Source organism: Dama dama, chromosome 7 (assembly GCF_033118175.1).
Source record: "Dama dama isolate Ldn47 chromosome 7, ASM3311817v1, whole genome shotgun sequence".
NCBI lineage: Eukaryota > Metazoa > Chordata > Mammalia > Artiodactyla > Cervidae > Dama > Dama dama.
Genome location: NC_083687.1, coordinates 52,061,137 through 52,084,517, shown reverse-complemented (window position 1 = coordinate 52,084,517; position 23,381 = coordinate 52,061,137). Strand labels below are relative to the sequence as shown.

At 57.7% G+C, this 23,381-nt stretch overlaps 1 protein-coding gene across 1 annotated transcript; it reads left to right on the top strand.

Moving 5' to 3' along the window:
• Positions 1-75: 75 nt before the first annotated feature.
• On the top strand, positions 76-21,221 carry NQO2 (N-ribosyldihydronicotinamide:quinone dehydrogenase 2). Its single transcript, XM_061147735.1, has 7 exons — positions 76-233; positions 1,343-1,466; positions 2,953-3,117; positions 8,562-8,692; positions 9,292-9,405; positions 10,194-10,295; positions 20,958-21,221. Exons 2-7 carry the CDS (start codon positions 1,460-1,462, stop codon positions 21,132-21,134), a joined length of 696 nt encoding a protein of 231 aa, XP_061003718.1. The 5' UTR covers positions 76-233; positions 1,343-1,459; the 3' UTR covers positions 21,135-21,221.
• The last annotated feature ends 2,160 nt before the right edge of the window (positions 21,222-23,381 follow it).

The window sequence follows — 23,381 nt, the reverse complement described above, 5'->3', positions numbered from 1 at the left end:
CGGGGGCGGGGCTGCCCTCTGGAGAGATGCGGGGTGGGCGTGGCCTCGGCGCTCTTGGGCGGGCCGTGGGCGGGGCGGGGCCCCCCGGCGGAGTCCCAGCGTCCAGCCCTGCGGAGCGCGTCCGCATTGTCCGCTCGCGACGCCTGCGAGTGCGTAGTCCGCGCGGCGGAACGTGCCGTGGACGCCGGACGTTCAGTCTCGTCCTGCAGCTCGTCTCGGGCGTTTTGGCCGAGGTGAGTGTCCGCGCTTGCTGAGGGCCGGTTCTCAGGGCCAGGGTCTCCGCGGGCTCCCACCCCCGCGTGCCCGAGCTTCCCCCCTGCACGTGCAAGGCCTGGGGCGCAGGTGTGCGCAGGCCGCTGCCCTCCGCCCTGGACTCGGCCCGCGCTGACCCCACGCGCGGACGGGAAGCGGGCCGCCTGGGGTCAGCGAGCGGGCGGCGCGGAGACCCGCCCTGGGCCCGCGGGGTTCCGGCTCGGCCTTTGCCCCGGGTGCCAGGACCTGAAACTCAGCTTCTCCAACCTTAGTCCCTGAGAATCTCAGCCAGAAAATCCAAGAAGAGGGACGGGTATTCCGTGTGTGCTTCCTGCGCTTCTGTTTATGTTCTTGGGGGGATGGAGGGAAGACAAGGAGAGGAGCAGTCGAGGAGGATGGAACGAGATAGAGTGCATAAAAGGTGTCAGCCGGTTTGGTGTGGTATGATATATATAGTTTAACACCGCACGCTTCTGTTCCTGTCGGCCTGGTAAGGGTGCCCTCTCCACGGAAGGAGACGGCTCTCCCTGCTGTGGAGCAAGGTCAGTAGGGAAGTGCTGGACAAGTGGCCTGCTTCTTGGGCCTCCGTTTCTCATTCCGTACAACTAGGAGAATTGGACCCCACGAGGAGTCAGAACTCCAAGGCCTGCAGCGGCCTGGCAGGTGATGTAACTAGGTGCCCTGGACCAGGCAGAGCGGTAAGGGGATGCCTCCCCTGCTGTCATCACTGAAATGAAAGCTTTTCTTCCCAAACCAGAGTGTCTTTGGGCCCTGACCCCGGAGATCTCAGGACCAGATGCTCCCTGAGTCTGCAGCCCATCACTCTCCAGACATGTTCCGGGGGCTTCTGTTAGGCTCAGGATAAAGTCTTCACCCCTGCACTACTGACCCACCCACCCCTTGGACCAAATTCCCAACCACCCAGTTCTGTTGTATCTGTATGTCCACTGTGTAGGCTCTCTAAGCACCCCAGACCAGTCCCAAAGCTGCCTCACACTTGCCGCTCCCCCTGCCTCAACCTGCCCACTGCCGCATGTTGAACTGCCCACCAAGTCTCCCTACCTCCCTCAGCATTTGTTTCCTCTTCTAGGTTTGGCATCACTGAGAGTGACCGTGCCTGAGAGCTCAGGGCCCCCTGCACCCAGGACTAACAGCACACCCTCCTCCCAGCAGGACTCAGAAAGAAAAATACCCATCTTCCTGGGACATGGCAGGTGACTATTAGCTATGGGGGAGTAAAACTTTGTTAAATGAAAATTTATTAGAAACTGAATACTTTGTTATAAAAACTCCAGACAACACTCGTGTATAAAACTTGTTTGTAATGTGGACTGCAACCTGGAATTATCTTGTTTTGTATTTTCTTACTTGTGTTATTGTTCATTTCAGCCCCACCAAAATAGAATGCTTATCTTGTCTTTGCTTTGCCTCCAGCCTATGGGATGACCCCCTGGGACATAATAGCTGCTCGATCAATAGATACTGAGTGAGCCCCGAGAGTGACCATGGTTAGAAATACCGCATGACACATGCATCCCACTGTGACATCTTTTTGTTCAACACTATAGCATGAAAATCCTTGCATTTCATAACATAAAAATTCATGTTATTTTATGCATATGTTGACCATTAGGGTTTCTCAGCTGCAGCACTGCTGACATTTGGGGCCAGAGAGCGCTCTGTCGGGGGGCCTCTCCTGCGCGGTGTCCTGCAGCAGCCTGGCTCTCTGTCTCCCACATCCCAGCAGCGCTTCCTCCAGATGCCACAACTGAGAAATGTCTCCAGATGTTGTGAAACACTCCCTGGGAGGTAACAGTCTCCCTGGTTTAGAACCATCAGTGTGGCTATTTCATTTGTATCCTGTTTCCTGTTAAGCCCCCAAGTTCCTTTATAACAAATGACCCTGAGAAGTTAAAACTGTTAATCATTAATTTCACTCGTGCAGTTCAACCTTTACACCCTGCTGAGTGCCTCAAAGCTGTTTGCTTCAAACTAACATTTATATTTTCTCAAGGGCCTAAACAGAATAATATAGATCAAGAGTTTAAATATTTTGGTCTTAAGAGGTTCCCACGGAAAATTTAAACACATTCCCACAGCTGCCTTCTGGAAGGAACTGGTACATGACCTCGGAGAATGTCCTGGAGGACAGTGTGGCTTCAGAGACTGTTGGTATGAATGGCACTGGGTGGGGCCTCTTGTCAGGCTCTCCACCGAAGCCGGGCTTCATGCAGACCCTGCCTCCCCCAGGGACTCATATCTGATTTTTTTTTTTAATATATCTTATGTGTCAGTTTTCAGTGGAGAGGAAGGAAGCAGAGCTGTGTGTCAGTGACTGACCTGCCAACAAGGGGTTAGCACGAAAGATTAGTCACAGCAGTTTCTAATTCTGATCTTAGGCAACACGGCTGAAACGTCTCATAGTAGATAACCAGAACAGATTGGGCTTTAAAAGAATGCAGTCGTGTTATTCTTGGGGATCGTAACTCGACTCCTGTGTCTGTAAACCCAAGTAGTGGTGAACTGATAGAGCTAGGTTCTTAGAATGCGCATTGTTTTGCAGCTGTCTCCCGTAAAAAGTGTTGGTCTTTTTCACTTAGCCTCAGCCCTTGTGTGCCTCCTGTTGTCAGCTTGGTCCTTGTTCAGCTTTGACAGAGGGGAGTTATTCTTCAAGAGAAATGGTTTCTTGTCTGGATTTAGGTAAGAAAGTGCTCATCGTCTACGCACACCAAGAGCCCAGGTCTTTCAACGGGGCCCTGAAGGATGTGGCCGTGGCTGAACTGAGCCAGCAAGGCTGCAGCGTCACTGTTTCTGACCTCTATGCCCTGAACTTTGAGCCCAGGGCCACGAGGAAGGACATCACTGGTGAGTCATAGATGCTCTGTGGTTTTTTGTGTTTTTTTTTAACTTTCTTCTTCTTGTGTGTCTTTTCTCTGAGGTACAGTTGACATCACTTTGTATTGTTTCAGATGTGTAATGTAAGGATATGAGGTTTGTATCCATTGCACAATGATCACAGTAAGTCCAGTTGACGCTCGTCACCGTCACCGCACACAGTTCCGCTCCTTTTCCCTCTTGATGAGGACTTTCCCGATCCCGTCGTTGGGACATGTCGTGGTCTTAACTGCAGTCAGCGCACTGTGCGTGACAGCCTGGGGCCCACACTTTGCTCTTCTGACCCTCTTCGTCCATGTTGCCCAGCCCCCACCTCAGCAGCCACCTGTCTGCTTTCTGTGTTCCCGAGCTCACTTACTTTTCATTTAGTTTGGTGGCGGAAGTGGCCATTTGCTTATTAAGATTGCACCACTCTCCCATGTGTGAGATCATACAGTATTTTTCTTTTTCTGCGTATTTCATTTAGCAACGCCCTCCACGTCTGTCCATGTTGTGGCACATGGCAGGGTTTCCTTCTTTATGACTGAACGATAATCCCACTGTGCGTGTGTCACATTCCTTATCCACTGACGGGCACGCTGTGCGTATCACATTCCTTATCCACTGACGGGCACACTGTGTGTGTCACATTCCTTATCCACTGACAGGCACGCTGTGCGTATCACATTCCTTATCCACCGACTGGCATTTAGGTTGTTTTCATCTCTTGGCTATTGTGAGTAATGCTGCAGTGAACACAGGGGTGCAGGTTCCTTTTTGAACGACTGTGTCCCTTGACTTCGGGTAAATACCCAAAAGTGGGACTGCTGGATGGTAGCTCTGTTTCCAGCCTGGGGGGACCCTCCACACTGTTTCCCACGGGGGCTGCACTTTGCACCAGCCGCACGCGGGTCTGCTCTCGCCCATGTCCTCCCCAGTACCGGCTGCCTGGTCTCACTGGCGGCCGTCCTGAGCGGCGCGAGGTCGTGTCTCGCCGTGGCCCTGCTCTGGTCCCTGATGGTCAATGATGTTGTGCATCTGTTCACGTGCCTGTTGACCATCTGTGTTTTCTCAGAAAGACACCCGTTGGAATCCTCTGCCCATTTTAAAATCAGATTGTTAGGAGTTTTTTTGCCTTCTTGGAATTTTTTTTAATTAAAAAAGTGTTTGTAAACAAAACTCATCACTACGCGTGATGTACAGTTCTCATGTCAAAAAGGTCTGCGGTGCATGGCTTTTCCCGCACCCCCAGCCACCTGGTTTCTCTGCTCCCAAAGGAACCAGGGTCTCCCGCCGCCTCTGCATCTTTCTGGGGTGACTTTGTGCTGTCTCTGGGTGTACCTAAAGCAGTCAACAGTCTAATGACGCTTCTCTCTGCCTTTTAAACATGGGAACATGCATTCCCATGTGTTGCTTTGCGTGTTGCTTTCTCTTTTTCTGTCTCAGAAGCCCCCCCCCCCCCCCGCTGCCTCGGAACCCCCTGCTGCCTCAGAAGACCCCACTGTCTCAAAACCCCCCCTGCTGTCTCAGAACCCCCCCCGTTGTCTCAGAACCCCCCCCCCCCGCTGTCTCAGAACCCCCTCCGTTGTCTCAGAACCCCCCCACTGTCTCAGAACCCCCGCCCCGCTGTCTCAGAAGCCCCCGCTGTCTCAGAAGCCCCCGTTGTCTCAGAACCCCCCGCTGTCTCTGAACCCCCCCCACTGTCTCAGAAGGCCCCCCCCCCACTGCCTCAGAACCCCCCTGCTGTCTGGAGGTGCCGAGGTTGCAGTAGTGCCCACTCACGCAGTCATGGTTGTTGCCCACTTCTGCTGTGATCACAGGACTGCAGCAAGAACGGTGGCCTCGCTTTCCCACATGTGCGAGTTATCCAGAGTGGAGTTGCTGGGCAGAGGGAATGAGTGTTTTGAATCTTCATAGACAACATCAAACTGCTTTCCGTGAGTGCTGCACCAGGGCAGTCTCCAGCCCGCGGTGCTCGCGAGTGCGCGTGCCCTTGTTTTACCGAGCGCTTGATGATTGCCAGCCAGACAGGTGGGAAATGGCCTCTGGTGTAGGGTCTGAAATATGACTTGTAAATACGTTTTTACCTGATTCATTTTTAGTTTTGGCTTTGCTGTGGTGGCTTCTCTTCATTTACTTTTGCTCAGTGGTCTTTGGACGTGTGCATTTTGGGTCATATAAACTCTTAAGCGTATTTTTTAAAGGTGTTATAGTATTTGGCAGCTTCCACTTTTTAAAGTTAAATACTTTCTCTACTCAGAATTTATTTCAATGTGAGGTGTGGGTCCACTTTTTCCCAAATACATACCCAGCTCTCATCCCCATTTATTACATTATCTAGCTATTTGCCTTGACTTAAGAAGCCACCTTTATTGTGACCTGAATTCCCACATGCTTTATTCTCTTCTGCGCTTTGTACTCTGGTTTTGTTTTCCTGTCTATGACTCAGTACCACATGGCTTTCACTATTTTGGCAAATCGTTTAACATCTCATAGAGTTAGGTCACCTTCACTTGTCTTACTATTTTTTACAGCTACTTTGACTTTTCCATGAAGATTTTTTGAATTAGCTTTCCAGATTGTTGACTGAAACAATACAAAGCACAACACGCCAGTTCTGCTGCGCTTGGTCGCTGAGTCGTGCCCGACTCTGCGACCCCGTGGACTGCAGCCCGCCAGGCTCCTCTGTCCATGGGATTCTCCAGGCAAGAATACTGGAGTGGGTTGCCATGCCCTCCTCCAGGGGGTCCTCCCAACCCAAGGATCAAATCCAGGTCTCCCACATTGTGGGCAGATTCTTTATTGTCTGAGCCACCAGGAAAGACGGTTGTGAGTTAATTTTGTTTGGGATAAAGTGAGGACTATAGCCCGGGAGACAGCCTCTCAGCTGGCTCTGAAACTGCTCCAGAGAGGTGGAGGGAAGGTCAGCATATCTGGGGCTTAGGTGAAGAGGGTTCACGTACTCAGGCACACATTTTGGCAGGTTGCTGCTAGTCATAAGGCACAGATGTCACCATTAATGATTTTAGTGCTTTAAAGATATGAGGACTTAGAAGAATTGGGCTCATAAAATCTTCTTGTGAAAATACCTACCTGAAGGCATGTTCTTGTAGTTTTTCCCGGAGCACAGAGCGCCTCATTCCTGATCTCCACCCTGAACTCCTTTCAGGGGGTGTTGAAGATCAATGGCTACAGCAGCTTGTGACTTAATCCCTATAGAGGCAGATGGCAAGTTCCAGCCTTTAGTTGGCAAGATTCTAAAGGTAACAAATTAAGTTTACAGCGGAACTTTCAGTGCCGCTTCTTTCTGTTCCAGCAACAGGCGTGGTTCCCCACGTGTTCACATTCTTTTACAACCTTCCAGGTGTATTTACGAGTTTTCTTCATGCAGATCTTGCATAAACGTTATTTATTAGGTTTTGTTCCTCTACGTAAAGAGGACTAATCTGTGCATGTCTGTGTGCACACTTGCATGCGGCTGCTACTGACTTTCTTACTGTTTGTAGTTTTAAGCTGATTCTCTCGGTCTTTCCTGATATACAGTCAGACCATCTGCAAGTAATAATTTCACCTATGCCTTTCCAGTAATTCCCAGTAAATTAAATACCTTTAGGTTCCTCCTGTTTGCAGTTGTATTAACAAGACCCCAGATTTAGTATTTAGTACTGGTGGTAATGGTTGTATCTTTGCCTCTCCTTGTCTTTCTTCTCTTTTAATAAACCAAACAGCTCTTTTCACTGAAAAAGCAACAGAGCAGGAATTGAGAAGGTAGAGAGTATTGTGTGATGGAGCCACTGGTTTTTCAGGGAATCAGGTAAGACACAGGCTCTGTGTAAACAGCATTTTAAGTGTGGTGAACAGTGGGCAGAGGGTGAGCACTAACAGCCCCTTCACACACCCTCCTTGTCCTGCGGCCCCAGGGACAAGCAGGCAGAACTCTTTGGTGTGGCTCATCATAGACCTTACTCCAGATGTTAGCAAAGAGCACATTCCTGTAGGGCTTAGGAGCCCTGTAGATACAGGTACAGATGGGGATGTGCTCCGTTCACTGGCGCTTTCAGGAGTCTTGTTATTGATGGTGTCACTTCATGGTACATGTTATAACTCACCAGTTCCCATGGTGATGTAGCTTCGCCTCCATCTTTTGTTTCAATCTGTGAGTCAGTCTGTCTGCATGACTCTGGATTTCCTGTCTTATTAAAAAACTGCATCCACACCCACACTTATAAAAATATTCCCATTTCCCTGATATTTGCATACATTTGCTATGTACTTTTAAATGTTATCTAGACTACACACGGCCCATCCACACATACTGTCTGTTTACCACTCTCAGAAGCACGCAGAGTCCACGGTGGGCTCCACACCCGGGGGGTGGCAGCCTGCCTGAGACACAGGCTCTCCTCCGCGGGGTCTCTGGTCGGCACACAACCTCACGCACAGAAGGGTCCCAGCCGAGCTTCTGAGTGAAGGCGAGTCCCAGGGAGGTTGGGCTGCAGGATGCCCTCAGCCGTGGCACCCAAGGGCGGGGCCGGCTCTCCTCGGGCCGCCCTGCAGGCCTGTGTGCTGGGGGCCACCCTGAGCCCCCCACTCCTCTCTGGTCGCTTGGGAATTACCCAGCCCCTCATGTTGTTATGAAAGGTAGAAACAGCCTGTTATGATGAGGTCCGAGCGCAGCGAGGTACGAGAAGACCCTCAACTGCCGGTGACCGCTGTTAACACTGGGCAGTGCTTAGGGCAAGTCGTGCTGCTGGACGGGAACCCACCACAGGCCTCGTCTTTCTGTTCACCTGCGGGCGCCCTGCCTCAGGGCTCAGTCCTGCTGCTGCCTGAGTGTCCCCCTCCACCAGGCCTGCTCAGAATCGCTGAGACCACAGCTTTTTCAGAGCCGAATCGAGACCATGTGCCCCCACCGCAACCCACGTGCACGCAGAGCTGAGCCCCCGTGGCCAAGCTGCAGCCCTGCAGGTCACCCACGGCCCCCGGCCTCCCGCCCCTGGCCCTCAGCAGCTCCCCGAGGCCCTCCCTGGGCCAGCCCGGCGGTCCCCTCTGCATTGTCCGCCAGAGCGCCCCTCCCTTCCAGTCCTCTGGACCCCAGCGGAGCTCCTGCTCCATCATCGGATCTCGGGCCCCCTGCTCACCTGCTGCACATGTGGGTGCGGCCCCTCTGTCCAGGCCGTGAGGTCCGTGTGCCACGGGGCTGCCCTGAGCCCGTGCCCTGTTAATCATGTGGTCATCTGTCCCTCCTGGACTCTGGCCCCTTGACGGTGAGGACCCTCGCTGCTCCTCTGTGTCCACAGTCTGACCCCAGGGTCCGGCCCCCGGTCAGGTCTCAGTGACTTGGCCTGCTGGGGGGCGTCCAGGCCGCAGTGACTGCGAGATTGGTGGGCCGTGGACGTCCATCCTGAGCGGGAGCCTTTGTCCTGCTCCCCCAGGCAACCTCTCCAACCCTGGCTTCTTCAACTACGGCGTGGAGACCCACGAGGCCTACAAGAAGCGGTCTCTGAGCAGCGACATCATCGAGGAGCAGAAGAAGCTTCAGGAGGCCGACCTGGTGATATTCCAGGTTGGTTTTCCCTCTCATTGCGGTACTGGCTTTGTGCAGAGCCTCTCCCGAGATGCTTCTGGTCACCGTGTATGGCCCTCAGCGCGGGCTCCCTTCCCCCTCTGGGAACAGATTGTTGCCTGTGTTTGTCTCTCTTCCCTGACGCTGTCGTTGGACATGGTGTTGGGGCTTCTGTGGGGACCACAGTCTCCAGGGAGACCTCCCTGCTGCTATGTGGAGTCAGGCTCAGCTCCTCGGAACCCCCAGGCCGGACTCCGGGATGCCACATCTCACCCCAGGCGGGGAGAGGGGCAGGCTCCTTCCCACACCCTCCCCGCAGCCCCATGTTGGGGTCACGGTTCTGCTGCCCCAGAGCAGGCTCGGTCAGGGGCCCACAGTCACGTCACGGGGACCCAGATCCACCTGCGACAGCCACCAGGATGCTATCAGCCCTGCCTGCCCAGCCCGCTGCCACTGCCACTCCACACGCCTCGGAGCAGGGGGAGAAGCTGCCCACACGTGCGGCCCCGGGGGCACCCGCCCGCCCAGGCCGGGGAGGAGGCGGCACCCCCGAATCCCTAGCGGACGAACACCCCAGCGCCCCTCCTGCTCCCCCACAGTTCCCACTGTACTGGTTCAGCGTGCCGGCTGTGCTGAAAGGCTGGATGGACCGGGTGCTCTGCCAGGGCTTTGCCTTCGACTTCCCGGGCTCCTACGACGACGGCCTCCTCAAGGTAGGACCCCCAGCCCCCAGGATGAGGGACCCGGTCCATCAGGGAAGGAAGGGGCATCTCAGCAAGTCACCTCTGGTTTGCCATTGTTAACCAAACTCCCACGGAGGACCATCCGTGTGCAAGGCTTACACTGACGAGAAAGCATGGTTCCTGGGGTCACGGCCCTTTGCTCCAGCGAAGGCTGCAGGGCATCCACGTCCGGCGGCGCGCTCGCCGGGGGGCCTGGGGGCGGCCGCCCAGGGCACCAGCCCCACAGTGCGGACTCGAGCCTGGCTGCGCGCCTGTTCGCCTCTGAGCGCCCAGACCCACCTTGAAAGCAGGATAACGTCAGCGGCTGGTGGACCCAGCCGCTTTACAGGATGTGGTAGCTGTGGATTTCCCATGCAAGCAGACGATGTTCAAGGTCCAAAAGCCTCAGAGGACAAGTGTGCACAAACCAAGTGCTGGGACGTGAGACGTGTCTCAGGCCGTGCAAAAACGCCGCCCTTTGCTGCCCGGCCCTGCTGGCCGCAGGCGTCGTGCACCCTCCCAGCCGCCCCCCTGCACCTGTGCCCCCGAAGCCCACTCCCCCAGCATCGGGCCTGTCAGCACTGTCCATCCGGCCCACTCGCTCTAGCTGTCGCCCCCCTGCCCTGTTGGATATCGCTGTCACCTGCCGCTGGGCGGGACAGACATGGGAGTGTGTCTGTCCGTTAGGGGAAGGGTGGGGTAGCTGGCCTTGGTTTCCCTCCAGTCACTGTAGACGACCCCTCCTGGGGTCCACGCCCGACCCGTGCTGTCCTCCGCAGGATAAACTGGCCATCCTGTCCTTGACCACGGCCGGCACGGCCAGCATGTACTCCAAGACCGGCGTCAACGGAGACTTCCGGTACTTCCTGTGGCCTCTCCAGGTACGCCGCCCACACAGCTCTCCTAGCTCCTTCCCCGACACAGCTCTCCTAGCTCCTCCCCTCACACAGCTCTCCTAGCTCCTCCCCCGACACACAGCTCTCCTAGCTCCTCCCCTCACACAGCTCTCCTAGCTCCTCCCCCCACACAGCTCTCCTAGCTCCTCCCCCCACACAGCTCTCCTAGCTCCTCCCCTCACACAGCTCTCCTAGCTCCTCCCCACACAGCTCTCCTAGCTCCTACCCCACACACAGCTCTCCTAGCTCCTCCCCTCACACAGCTCTCCTAGCTCCTCCCCACACAGCTCTCCTAGCTCCTCCCCCCACACACAGCTCTCCTAGCTCCTCCCCCCACACAGCTCTCCTAGCTCCTCCCCACACAGCTCTCCTAGCTCCTCCCCCCTTACACACAGCTCTCCTAGCTCCTCCCCCCACACAGCTCTCCTAGCTCCTCCCCCCACACACAGCTCTCCTAGCTCCTCCCCTCACACAGCTCTCCTAGCTCCTCCCTCCACAGCTCTCCTAGCTCCTCCCCCCTTACACACAGCTCTCCTAGCTCCTCCCCCCACACACAGCTCTCCTAGCTCCTCCCCCCTCACACAGCTCTCCTAGCTCCTCCGCCCCACACAGCTCTCCTAGCTCCTCCCCACACAGCTCTCCTAGCTCCTCCCCCCACACACACAGCTCTCCTAGCTCCTCCCCCCACACACAGCTCTCCTAGCTCCTCCCCCCCCACACACAGCTCTCCTAGCTCCTCCCCCCACACAGCTCTCCTAGCTCCTCCCCCCACACACAGCTCTCCTAGCTCCTCCCCCCTCACACAGCTCTCCTAGCTCCTCCCCCCCACACAGCTCTCCTAGCTCCTCCCCACACAGCTCTCCTAGCTCCTCCCCCCACACACAGCTCTCCTAGCTCCTCCCCCCCCACACACAGCTCTCCTAGCTCCTCCCCCCACACAGCTCTCCTAGCTCCTCCCCCCACACACAGCTCTCCTAGCTCCTCCCCCCTCACACAGCTCTCCTAGCTCCTCCCCCCCACACAGCTCTCCTAGCTCCTCCCCACACAGCTCTCCTAGCTCCTCCCCCCACACACAGCTCTCCTAGCTCCTCCCCCCCCCACACACAGCTCTCCTAGCTCCTCCCCCCACACACACAGCTCTCCTAGCTCCTCCCCCCCACACAGCTCTCCTAGCTCCTCCCCACACAGCTCTCCTAGCTCCTCCCCCCACACACACAGCTCTCCTAGCTCCTCCCCCCACACAGCTCTCCTAGCTCCTCCCCCCACACACAGCTCTCCTAGCTCCTCCCCCCACAACTCTCCTAGCTCCTCCCCCCTTACACACAGCTTTCCTAGCTCCTCCCCCCACACAGCTCTCCTAGCTCCTCCCCCCACACACAGCTCTCCTAGCTCCTCCCCCCTCACACAGCTCTCCTAGCTCCTCCCCCCCACACAGCTCTCCTAGCTCCTCCCCACACAGCTCTCCTAGCTCCTCCCCCCACACACAGCTCTCCTAGCTCCTCCCCCCTCACACAGCTCTCCTAGCTCCTCCCCCCCACACAGCTCTCCTAGCTCCTCCCCACACAGCTCTCCTAGCTCCTCCCCCCACACACAGCTCTCCTAGCTCCTCCCCCCCACACACAGCTCTCCTAGCTCCTCCCCCCACAGAGCTCTCCTAGCTCCTCCCCCCACACACAGCTCTCCTAGCTCCTCCCCCCTCACACAGCTCTCCTAGCTCCTCCCCCCCACACAGCTCTCCTAGCTCCTCCCCACACAGCTCTCCTAGCTCCTCCCCCCACACACAGCTCTCCTATCTCCCCCCCCACACACAGCTCTCCTAGCTCCTCCCCTCACACAGCTCTCCTAGCTCCTCCCCCCTTACACACAGCTCTCCTAGCTCCTCCCCCCACACAGCTCTCCTAGCTCCTCCCCCCACACACAGCTCTCCTAGCTCCTCCCCCCTCACACACAGCTCTCCTAGCTCCTCCCCCCACACAGCTCTCCTAGCTCCTCCCCTCACACAGCTCTCCTAGCTCCTCCCCACACACAGCTCTCCTAGCTCCTCCCCCCCACACAGCTCTCCTAGCTCCTCCCCCCCACACAGCTCTCCTAGCTCCTCCCCACACACAGCTCTCCTAGCTCCTCCCCACACACAGCTCTCCTAGCTCCTCCCCACACAGCTCTCCTAGCTCCTCCCCACACAGCTGTCCTAGCTCCTCCCCTCACACAGCTCTCCTAGCTCCTCCCCACACAGCTCTCCTAGCTCCTCCCCACACAGCTCTCCTAGCTCCTCCCCTCACACAGCTCTCCTAGCTCCTCCCCTCACACAGCTCTCCTAGCTCCTCCGCACACACACAGCTCTCCTAGCTCCTCCCCACACACAGCTCTCCTAGCTCCTCCCCTCACACAGCTCTCCTAGCTCCTCCCCTCACACAGCTCGCCTAGCTCCTCCCCTCACACAGCTCTCCTAGCTCCTCCCCCCCACACAGCTCTCCTAGCTCCTCCCCACACAGCTCTCCTAGCTCCTCCCCCCACACAAAGCTCTCCTATCTCCCCCCCCACACACAGCTCTCCTAGCTCCTCCCCTCACACAGCTCTCCTAGCTCCTCCCCCCTTACACACAGCTCTCCTAGCTCCTCCCCCCACACAGCTCTCCTAGCTCCTCCCCCCACACACAGCTCTCCTAGCTCCTCCCCCCTCAGACACAGCTCTCCTAGCTCCTCCCCCCACACAGCGCTCCTAGCTCCTCCCCTCACACAGCTCTCCTAGCTCCTCCCCACACACAGCTCTCCTAGCTCCTCCCCCCACACACAGCTCTCCTAGCTCCTCCCCCCCACACAGCTCTCCTAGCTCCTCCCCCCCACACACAGCTCTCCTAGCTCCTCCCCCCACAGCTCTCCTAGCTCCTCCCCCCTTACACACAGCTCTCCTAGCTCCTCCCCCCACACAGCTCTCCTAGCTCCTCCCCACACACAGCTCTCCTAGCTCCTCCCCACACAGCTCTCCTAGCTCCTCCCCACACAGCTCTCCTAGCTCCTCCCCTCACACAGCTCTCCTAGCTCCTCCCCTCACACAGCTCTCCTAGCTCCTCCCCACACAGCTCTCCTAGCTCCTCCCCTCACACAGCTCTCCTAGCTCCTCCCCACACAGCTCTCCTAGCTCCTCCCCTCACACAGCTCTCCTAGCTCCTCCCCTCACACAGCTCTCCTAGCTCCTCCCCTCACACAGCTCTCCTAGCTCCTCCCCTCACACAGCTCTCCTAGCTCCTCCCCTCACACAGCTCGCCTAGCTCCTCCCCTCACACAGCTCTCCTAGCTCCTCCCCACACAGCTCTCCTAGCTCCTCCCCTCACACAGCTCTCCTAGCTCCTCCCCACACAGCTCTCCTAGCTCCTCCCCTCACACAGCTCTCCTAGCTCCTCCCCACACAGCTCTCCTAGCTCCTCCCCTCACACCGCTCTCCTAGCTCCTCCCCTCACACAGCTCTCCTAGCTCCTCCCCTCACACAGCTCTCCTAGCTCCTCCCCTCACACAGCTCGCCTAGCTCCTCCCCTCACACAGCTCTCCTAGCTCCTCCCCACACAGCTCTCCTAGCTCCTCCCCACACACAGCTCTCCTGGCTCCTCCCCACACAGCTCTCCTAGCTCCTCCCCACACACAGCTCTCCTAGCTCCTCCCCACACAGCTCTCCTAGCTCCTCCCCACACACAGCTCTCCTAGCTCCTCCCCACACACAGCTCTCCTAGCTCCTCCCCACACAGCTCTCCTAGCTCCTCCCCCCCCACACAGCTCTCCTAGCTCCTCCCCCCACACACAGCTCTCCTAGCTCCTCCCCCCCACACTCAGCTCTCCTAGCTCCTCCCCACACAGCTCTCCTAGCTCCTCCCCTCACACAGCTCTCCTAGCTCCTCCCCACACACAGCTCTCCTATCTCCCCCCCCACACACAGCTCTCCTAGCTCCTCCCCTCACACAGCTCTCCTAGCTCCTCCCCCCTTACACACAGCTCTCCTAGCTCCTCCCCCCACACAGCTCTCCTAGCTCCTCCCCCCACACACAGCTCTCCTAGCTCCTCCCCCCTCACACACAGCTCTCCTAGCTCCTCCCCCCACACAGCGCTCCTAGCTCCTCCCCTCACACAGCTCTCCTAGCTCCTCCCCACACAGCTCTCCTAGCTCCTCCCCTCACACAGCTCTCCTAGCTCCTCCCCTCACACAGCTCTCCTAGCTCCTCCCCTCACACAGCTCTCCTAGCTCCTCCCCTCACACAGCTCGCCTAGCTCCTCCCCTCACACAGCTCTCCTAGCTCCTCCCCACACAGCTCTCCTAGCTCCTCCCCTCACACAGCTCTCCTAGCTCCTCCCCACACAGCTCTCCTAGCTCCTCCCCTCACACAGCTCTCCTAGCTCCTCCCCACACAGCTCTCCTAGCTCCTCCCCTCACACCGCTCTCCTAGCTCCTCCCCTCACACAGCTCTCCTAGCTCCTCCCCTCACACAGCTCTCCTAGCTCCTCCCCTCACACAGCTCGCCTAGCTCCTCCCCTCACACAGCTCTCCTAGCTCCTCCCCACACAGCTCTCCTAGCTCCTCCCCACACACAGCTCTCCTAGCTCCTCCCCACACAGCTCTCCTAGCTCCTCCCCACACACAGCTCTCCTAGCTCCTCCCCACACAGCTCTCCTAGCTCCTCCCCACACACAGCTCTCCTAGCTCCTCCCCACACACAGCTCTCCTAGCTCCTCCCCACACAGCTCTCCTAGCTCCTCCCCCCCCACACAGCTCTCCTAGCTCCTCCCCCCACACACAGCTCTCCTAGCTCCTCCCCCCCACACTCAGCTCTCCTAGCTCCTCCCCACACAGCTCTCCTAGCTCCTCCCCTCACACAGCTCTCCTAGCTCCTCCCCACACACAGCTCTCCTAGCTCCTCCCCACACACACAGCTCTCCTAGCTCCTCCCCCCCCACACAGCTCTCCTAGCTCCTCCCCCCACACACAGCTCTCCTAGCTCCTCCCCTCACACAGCTCTCCTAGCTCCTCCCCACACAGCTCTCCTAGCTCCTCCCCACACACAGCTCTCCTAGCTCCTCCCCACACACAGCTCTCCTAGCTCCTCCCCACACACAGCTCTCCTAGCTCCTCCCCTCACACAGCTCTCCTAGCTCCTCCCCACACACAGCTCTCCTAGCTCCTCCCCTCACACAGCTCTCCTAGCTCCTCCCCTCACACAGCTCTCCTAGCTCCTCTCCTCACACAGCTCTCCTAGCTCCTCCCCCCCACACTCAGCTCTCCTAGCTCCTCCCCCCCCACACACAGCTCTCCTAGCTCCTCCCCTCACACAGCTCTCCTAGCTCCTCTCCCCACACACAGCTCTCCTAGCTCCTCCCCTCACACAGCTCTCCTAGCTCCTCCCCCCACACAGCTCTCCTAGCTCCTCCCCACACAGCTCTCCTAGCTCCTCCCCTCACACAGCTCTCCTAGCTCCTCCCCCCACACAGCTCTCCTAGCTCCTCCCCTCACACAGCTCGCCTAGCTCCTCCCCTCACACACAGGTCTCCTAGCTCCTCCCCCCCACACAGCTCTCCTAGCTCCTCCCCTCACACAGCTCTCCTAGCTCCTCCCCTCACACAGCTCTCCTAGCTCCTCCCCCCACACAGCTCTCCTAGCTCCTCCTCACACAGCTCTCCTAGCTCCTCCCCCCACACACAGCTCTCCTAGCTCCTCCCCTCACACAGCTCTCCTAGCTCCTCCCCCCACACAGCTCTCCTAGCTCCTCCCCACACAGCTCTCCTAGCTCCTCCCCTCACACAGCTCTCCTAGCTCCTCCCCCCACACAGCTCTCCTAGCTCCTCCCCTCACACAGCTCTCCTAGCTCCTCCCCCCACACACAGCTCTCCTAGCTCCTCCCCCCACACACAGCTCTCCTAGCTCCTCCCCCCACCCACAGCTCTCCTAGCTCCTCCCCTCACACAGCTCGCCTAGCTCCTCCCCTCACACACAGGTCTCCTAGCTCCTCCCCCCCACACAGCTCTCCTAGCTCCTCCCCTCACACAGCTCTCCTAGCTCCTCCCCTCACACAGCTCTCCTAGCTCCTCCCCCCACACAGCTCTCCTAGCTCCTCCTCACACAGCTCTCCTAGCTCCTCCCCCCACACACAGCTCTCCTAGCTCCTCCCCTCACACAGCTCTCCTAGCTCCTCCCCCCACACAGCTCTCCCAGCTCCTCCCCACACAGCTCTCCTAGCTCCTCCCCTCACACAGCTCTCCTAGCTCCTCCCCTCACACAGCTCTCCTAGCTCCTCCCCACACAGCTCTCCTAGCTCCTCCCCTCACACAGCTCTCCTAGCTCCTCCCCCCCACACAGCTCTCCTAGCTCCTCCCCCCCACACAGCTCTCCTAGCTCCTCCCCACACACAGCTCTCCTAGCTCCTCCCCACACACAGCTCTCCTAGCTCCTCCCCACACAGCTCTCCTAGCTCCTCCCCACACAGCTGTCCTAGCTCCTCCCCTCACACAGCTCTCCTAGCTCCTCCCCACACAGCTCTCCTAGCTCCTCCCCACACAGCTCTCCTAGCTCCTCCCCTCACACAGCTCTCCTAGCTCCTCCCCTCACACAGCTCTCCTAGCTCCTCCGCACACACACAGCTCTCCTAGCTCCTCCCCACACACAGCTCTCCTAGCTCCTCCCCTCACACAGCTCTCCTAGCTCCTCCCCTCACACAGCTCGCCTAGCTCCTCCCCTCACACAGCTCTCCTAGCTCCTCCCCTCACACAGCTCTCCTAGCTCCTCCCCTCACACAGCTCGCCTAGCTCCTCCCCTCACACAGCTCTCCTAGCTCCTCCCCACACAGCTCTCCTAGCTCCTCCCCTCACACAGCTCTCCTAGCTCCTCCCCACACAGCTCTCCTAGCTCCTCCCCTCACACAGCTCTCCTAGCTCCTCCCCACACAGCTCTCCTAGCTCCTCCCCTCACACCGCTCTCCTAGCTCCTCCCCTCACACAGCTCTCCTAGCTCCTCCCCTCACACAGCTCTCCTAGCTCCTCCCCTCACACAGCTCGCCTAGCTCCTCCCCTCACACAGCTCTCCTAGCTCCTCCCCACACAGCTCTCCTAGCTCCTCCCCACACACAGCTCTCCTAGCTCCTCCCCACACAGCTCTCCTAGCTCCTCCCCACACACAGCTCTCCTAGCTCCTCCCCACACAGCTCTCCTAGCTCCTCCCCACACACAGCTCTCCTAGCTCCTCCCCACACACAGCTCTCCTAGCTCCTCCCCACACAGCTCTCCTAGCTCCTCCCCCCCCACACAGCTCTCCTAGCTCCTCCCCCCACACACAGCTCTCCTAGCTCCTCCCCCCCACACTCAGCTCTCCTAGCTCCTCCCCACACAGCTCTCCTAGCTCCTCCCCTCACACAGCTCTCCTAGCTCCTCCCCACACACAGCTCTCCTAGCTCCTCCCCACACACACAGCTCTCCTAGCTCCTCCCCCCCCACACAGCTCTCCTAGCTCCTCCCCCCACACACAGCTCTCCTAGCTCCTCCCCTCACACAGCTCTCCTAGCTCCTCCCCACACAGCTCTCCTAGCTCCTCCCCACACACAGCTCTCCTAGCTCCTCCCCACACACAGCTCTCCTAGCTCCTCCCCACACACAGCTCTCCTAGCTCCTCCCCTCACACAGCTCTCCTAGCTCCTCCCCACACACAGCTCTCCTAGCTCCTCCCCTCACACAGCTCTCCTAGCTCCTCCCCTCACACAGCTCTCCTAGCTCCTCTCCTCACACAGCTCTCCTAGCTCCTCCCCCCACACACAGCTCTCCTAGCTCCTCCCCCCCACACTCAGCTCTCCTAGCTCCTCCCCCCCCACACACAGCTCTCCTAGCTCCTCCCCTCACACAGCTCTCCTAGCTCCTCTCCCCACACACAGCTCTCCTAGCTCCTCCCCTCACACAGCTCTCCTAGGTCCTCCCCCCACACAGCTCTCCTAGCTCCTCCCCACACAGCTCTCCTAGCTCCTCCCCTCACACAGCTCTCCTAGCTCCTCCCCCCACACAGCTCTCCTAGCTCCTCCCCTCACACAGCTCGCCTAGCTCCTCCCCTCACACACAGGTCTCCTAGCTCCTCCCCCCCACACAGCTCTCCTAGCTCCTCCCCTCACACAGCTCTCCTAGCTCCTCCCCTCACACAGCTCTCCTAGCTCCTCCCCCCACACAGCTCTCCTAGCTCCTCCTCACACAGCTCTCCTAGCTCCTCCCCCCACACACAGCTCTCCTAGCTCCTCCCCTCACACAGCTCTCCTAGCTCCTCCCCCCACACAGCTCTCCTAGCTCCTCCCCACACAGCTCTCCTAGCTCCTCCCCTCACACAGCTCTCCTAGCTCCTCCCCCCACACAGCTCTCCTAGCTCCTCCCCTCACACAGCTCTCCTAGCTCCTCCCCCCACACACAGCTCTCCTAGCTCCTCCCCCCACACACAGCTCTCCTAGCTCCTCCCCCCACCCACAGCTCTCCTAGCTCCTCCCCTCACACAGCTCGCCTAGCTCCTCCCCTCACACACAGGTCTCCTAGCTCCTCCCCCCCACACAGCTCTCCTAGCTCCTCCCCTCACACAGCTCTCCTAGCTCCTCCCCTCACACAGCTCTCCTAGCTCCTCCCCCCACACAGCTCTCCTAGCTCCTCCTCACACAGCTCTCCTAGCTCCTCCCCCCACACACAGCTCTCCTAGCTCCTCCCCTCACACAGCTCTCCTAGCTCCTCCCCCCACACAGCTCTCCTAGCTCCTCCCCACACAGCTCTCCTAGCTCCTCCCCTCACACAGCTCTCCTAGCTCCTCCCCTCACACAGCTCTCCTAGCTCCTCCCCACACAGCTCTCCTAGCTCCTCCCCTCACACAGCTCTCCCAGCTCCTCCCCCCACACAGCTCTCCTAGCTCCTCCCCTCACACAGCTCTCCTAGCTCCTCCCCCCACACACAGCTCTCCTAGCTCCTCCCCCCACACACAGCTCTCCTAGCTCCTCCCCCCACCCACAGCTCTCCTAGCTCCTCCCCTCACACAGCTCGCCTAGCTCCTCCCCTCACACACAGGTCTCCTAGCTCCTCCCCACACACAGCTCTCCTAGCTCCTCTCCTCACCCACACACTCCTAGCTCCTCCCAAGGGGGAGGGGGCCTGAAGGCCAGGCCATGCTGACTCCCCTGGAAACAGGATATCATAACCTCTTAGCCTTTTGAATGTTTTACTTGGCAGCCCTGGAAAGGCTGGCTGATGGAGAAAACGCTGTGATTATGAGAACCTATGACACCCTTTGGCCGGTGTCCCCTCTGGGTGAACAGGAGCCCTGAGGTGGCTCCGTGTGTGTCATGAGCTCCCTGCTTTTAAAAGCTCTTCACCTTTGTTTCAGTTTTGCAAAAGTACCTATGGGAACAAAGAGACTATAAAAAATAGAAACTCTGTTCTCTTGCTGCTGCTGCTGCCAAGTCACTTCAGTCGTGTCCGACTCTGTGTTCCTTAATCCCCCTTACAAACAGTCACTTTCAATGATTTAATGTATTTCCTTACAGCCCACGTATATTCTTTTTAAAAGACATGTACCCACGTATTTATTTGGCTGAGCCAGGACTCCGCCAGGGCATGCAGACTCCTCAGCCGTGGCACGCTCACCGCAGGGCTTGCACCCAGGGGCCCTGTACGGGGAGCACGGAGGGCCGGCCACTGGACCGGCGGGACCAGGGAGGGCCCCGTGTTCTTAGATGTGTACACTTTAGGACTCGGCTTATCATATTTCTTTTTTTACATGAACGGTGCTCCACAAATACTGCTTCACATTTTTTTTTTCATTTATTTTTATTAGTTGGAGGCTAATTACTTTACAATGTTGTAGTGTTTTTTGTCATACACTGACATGAATCAGCCATGGATTTACATGTGTTCCCCATCCTGAATCCCCCTCCCACCTCCCTCCCCACCCCATCCCTCTGGGTCATCCCAGTGCACCAGCCCTGAGCGCTTGTCTCATGCATCCAACTGCTTCACATTTCTTATTGTTTACACCCAATGCGTATCTTGAGCAGCCTTCCATGGTGGCACATTTAGCTGGAATAACCTCATCCAGGGTTCCGTGGTGGCTCAGTTGGGAAAGAATCCACCTGCAATGCAGGAGACCCTGGTTCGATTCCTGGGTCGAAAAGATCCCCTGGAAAAGGGAACGTCTACCCACTCCAATATTCTTGGACTTCCCTTTTGGCTCAGCTGGTGAAGAATCCGCCTGCAATGTGGGAAACCTGGATTTAATCCATGGGTTGGGAATATCCCCTGGAAAAGGAATAGGCTACCCACTCCAGTATTCTGGCCTGTATAGTCCATGGGGTCGCAGAGTCTGGCACGACTGAGTGATTTTCACTTTCATGAGTTGCCATAATTTACCTAACCAATCAAAACCATAAAACTTAGTGTGTGACTCAGCAGCAGAGATTAGAGAGCCGTGTCAGTTAGAGCCGCCCAGCATTCCCTGCCCCCCAGGAGTGGCCAGGTCCGGAGGTTCCGGGGCAGCACCCTCATTCTCGGCTCCCCAGTAGTTGGAGAGGTTCTCTGAACTCCCTGGAGGTCAGCTGCACACGTTTCCCCTCGGCGACTGAGCAGTGGGCGGCCTCTGACCGCTCTCCTCTCTCTGCGGCTGTAGCATGGCACGCTGCACTTCTGTGGATTTAAAGTCCTCGCCCCTCAGATCAGTTTTGGTCCTGAAATGGCGTCTGAAGAAGAAAGAAAGAGGATGGTGGCCGCCTGGGCGCAGAGGCTGAAGACCCTCTGGGAGGAGGAGCCCATCCACTGCTCGCCCCCGTGGTACTTTGGGCAGTGATGGGGGCCATGCCGCACTGCGGGGGCCACGCGGGGGTTGTGCACGTGTAATGCCACGCCGGTGCGTGTAATAAAGGGTGTCACGACAGCCAGGGTGTGACTGTGTCTGCGGGGTCCTGCCGGCCGGCTCCTGTCCCCCACTGGCTGTCCCAGATTCTCTCCTGAGGGGTCCTTCTCCCAGGCTTGCCTTTCGTTTCTAACACCTTTCCTTCTCCTTTATTCAGCCTTCGCAGGTAGTGGTGTAGTTTTGGCACAAAACCGGATTTGTGAGATATTTGTCTTATTCAGCAACTCGACTTGGATTCCTGTTTTCAGAGGAAAATGTAATCTGTTCACAGCTTGTGCTGTAGTGCTCTCTTTGCACTTCTGTGTCTTTTTCTTTTTATATCGTGAGTGTTAAGTGTTAACTGAGCAGCTACTCAGCATATCTTTACAATCCCTAAGGGCTGGTTACAGTGAGGTGGCGGCCTTAGTGAGAAGGCGCCCCGTCCGTGTGCATGAGTCCCGGGGACAGGGCTGACCGTGACCCGAGGTGCGGGCACATGTCGCTGGACTGTCCCCTCCCCACCCCCGGCCCCTGCTCTTCATGGTCGTCGTCACTGCCCAGGACGGGGCCCTTCTCCTCAGCAGTCCCACCATCACCCCCATCACGGTCCCAGCCGCACCTCCCGGTCACACACCCTCACCTGCCTCCTCCCTGTCCGGCCCCCCTCCGCCCCCCAGGCATCTTCAGACCCTTCTCCTCCCTCATTTTCTTCCTCCTCTTCACCCGGTCCACCACCAGATAACGTTTCATGTTCTTAGTTCCCCTTTGCATCTTCATCCCTCTCTCAGAGCTGTCATCTTCACATCAGATGGGTTTTTCAGGGTCATTTCTTTCACTTTCTCGACACCGTTTTCTTCAAGCTTTTTCGGGGCGTCCCCACGTTCTCTTTCAGTGCCACCTTTCCAGACCCTCTCTGGGGCCGTCCCCCCAGGCGCCTTCTCAGGGTCCCCTCCAGACTGTCTTCATCTCTTTTGAGCCTCGGTTCTCTCGAGATCGTTCTCTCCAGACCGTTGGAACTGGCTTCTTCAGACGCTCTTCGGGCCCTGTTCTTGGGCAACTTTTTCAGACGCATCTTCTTCAAAACCTCCTCCATCTCCTGTGTTTTGTATCTTTCACGTGTCAGTTCTTTAAATGCTGTGCCTGCTGCAGCTTCTTCAGCCTTCATCCTGGTGTGCTGGGATGTTCAGGCAGGGCCTTACATAGGAGACCCTGCGCTTTGAAGCAAAGATGGGGTTTGAACACTGACTGCCCTTGTGGCCTCAGGACACTGAAGCAACCCTCGTTCTCTTGGGGTCTCCTCAGCCCGGCCCCATCCTGGGACAGAGGTGTGAGAACGACCAAACGTCCTTCCCGTGGAGGGTTTGAATCTAGCCACCAGTCTCCTCTGTGTCCTTGGGACACAGGTCGTATCTGGACACCTGTCCGAGAGGAGCCTCCTAACTGGCCCAGAGCTTGGACACACTCCTCGGAGATTTCCTCTGCCCCCTTCAGCACCCGTGGACCATCCTCACGATCCACACGACGAAGCATCTTTGGTGACATTGGCTCGGTCACAGCTCGCTCGGGACAGTCCTGTGGCTTTTATTGAGAGGCCACTTCCTGGAGAACTTGCACCTCTCCTGAGCCTTGTTCTCCCCTTCAATATCTAGGCTCTAGCTTCTGATTTCTTCTCCATGCAGAGATATTCACGCATGATCCACAGATTCCCTCTTCAGAAAACTGCAGCGCCATCTCCTGTAAGATCATCTCCTTGGTGGTCGTGCTGCGTTAGATAGAAAGGGTAGATGGCTTCGCTGCGAAGTCTGGGGACAAGCCAGTCATCAACCCGGGGCCTTTCTCTCCGGCTCCCCTGCTTCTGAGGTTGGGGGTTTGGGGTTTTCCCTGCAGAGGTGTCTCGGCTTTGCTAGCACCATCGTGTGTGTCTGCAGAGGAACCTGACTGACGTGCCACCATGGAGAAGCCAGTTAGCCTGATGTGCGGAGCTGACATCTTCAGCAATGTCAGGGAACCAGCCTTCTTTCCGGGGGTGTCATTGGCTGCTGCCCAGAAGATTAGTTTCTCTGCCGGTATCACCCGGGCTCACAGCAGGGCACCTGGGCTCACAACCACTCAGGTTCAGAAACATGGCAGAGGTTGGGGCAGCACAAACAGGCCCTTTTTGAGAAATGACGTGCAGAGACCCCACGGCGAGTTCATCATGGG

Excerpts from the sequence above, each read along its gene's own strand:
- NQO2 (XM_061147735.1), top strand. Across the intron at positions 3,118-8,561 it reads CACGAGGAAGGACATCACTG|GCAACCTCTCCAACCCTGGC; the intron begins GTGAGTCATAGA and ends CTGCTCCCCCAG. Across the intron at positions 8,693-9,291 it reads CCGACCTGGTGATATTCCAG|TTCCCACTGTACTGGTTCAG; the intron begins GTTGGTTTTCCC and ends GCTCCCCCACAG.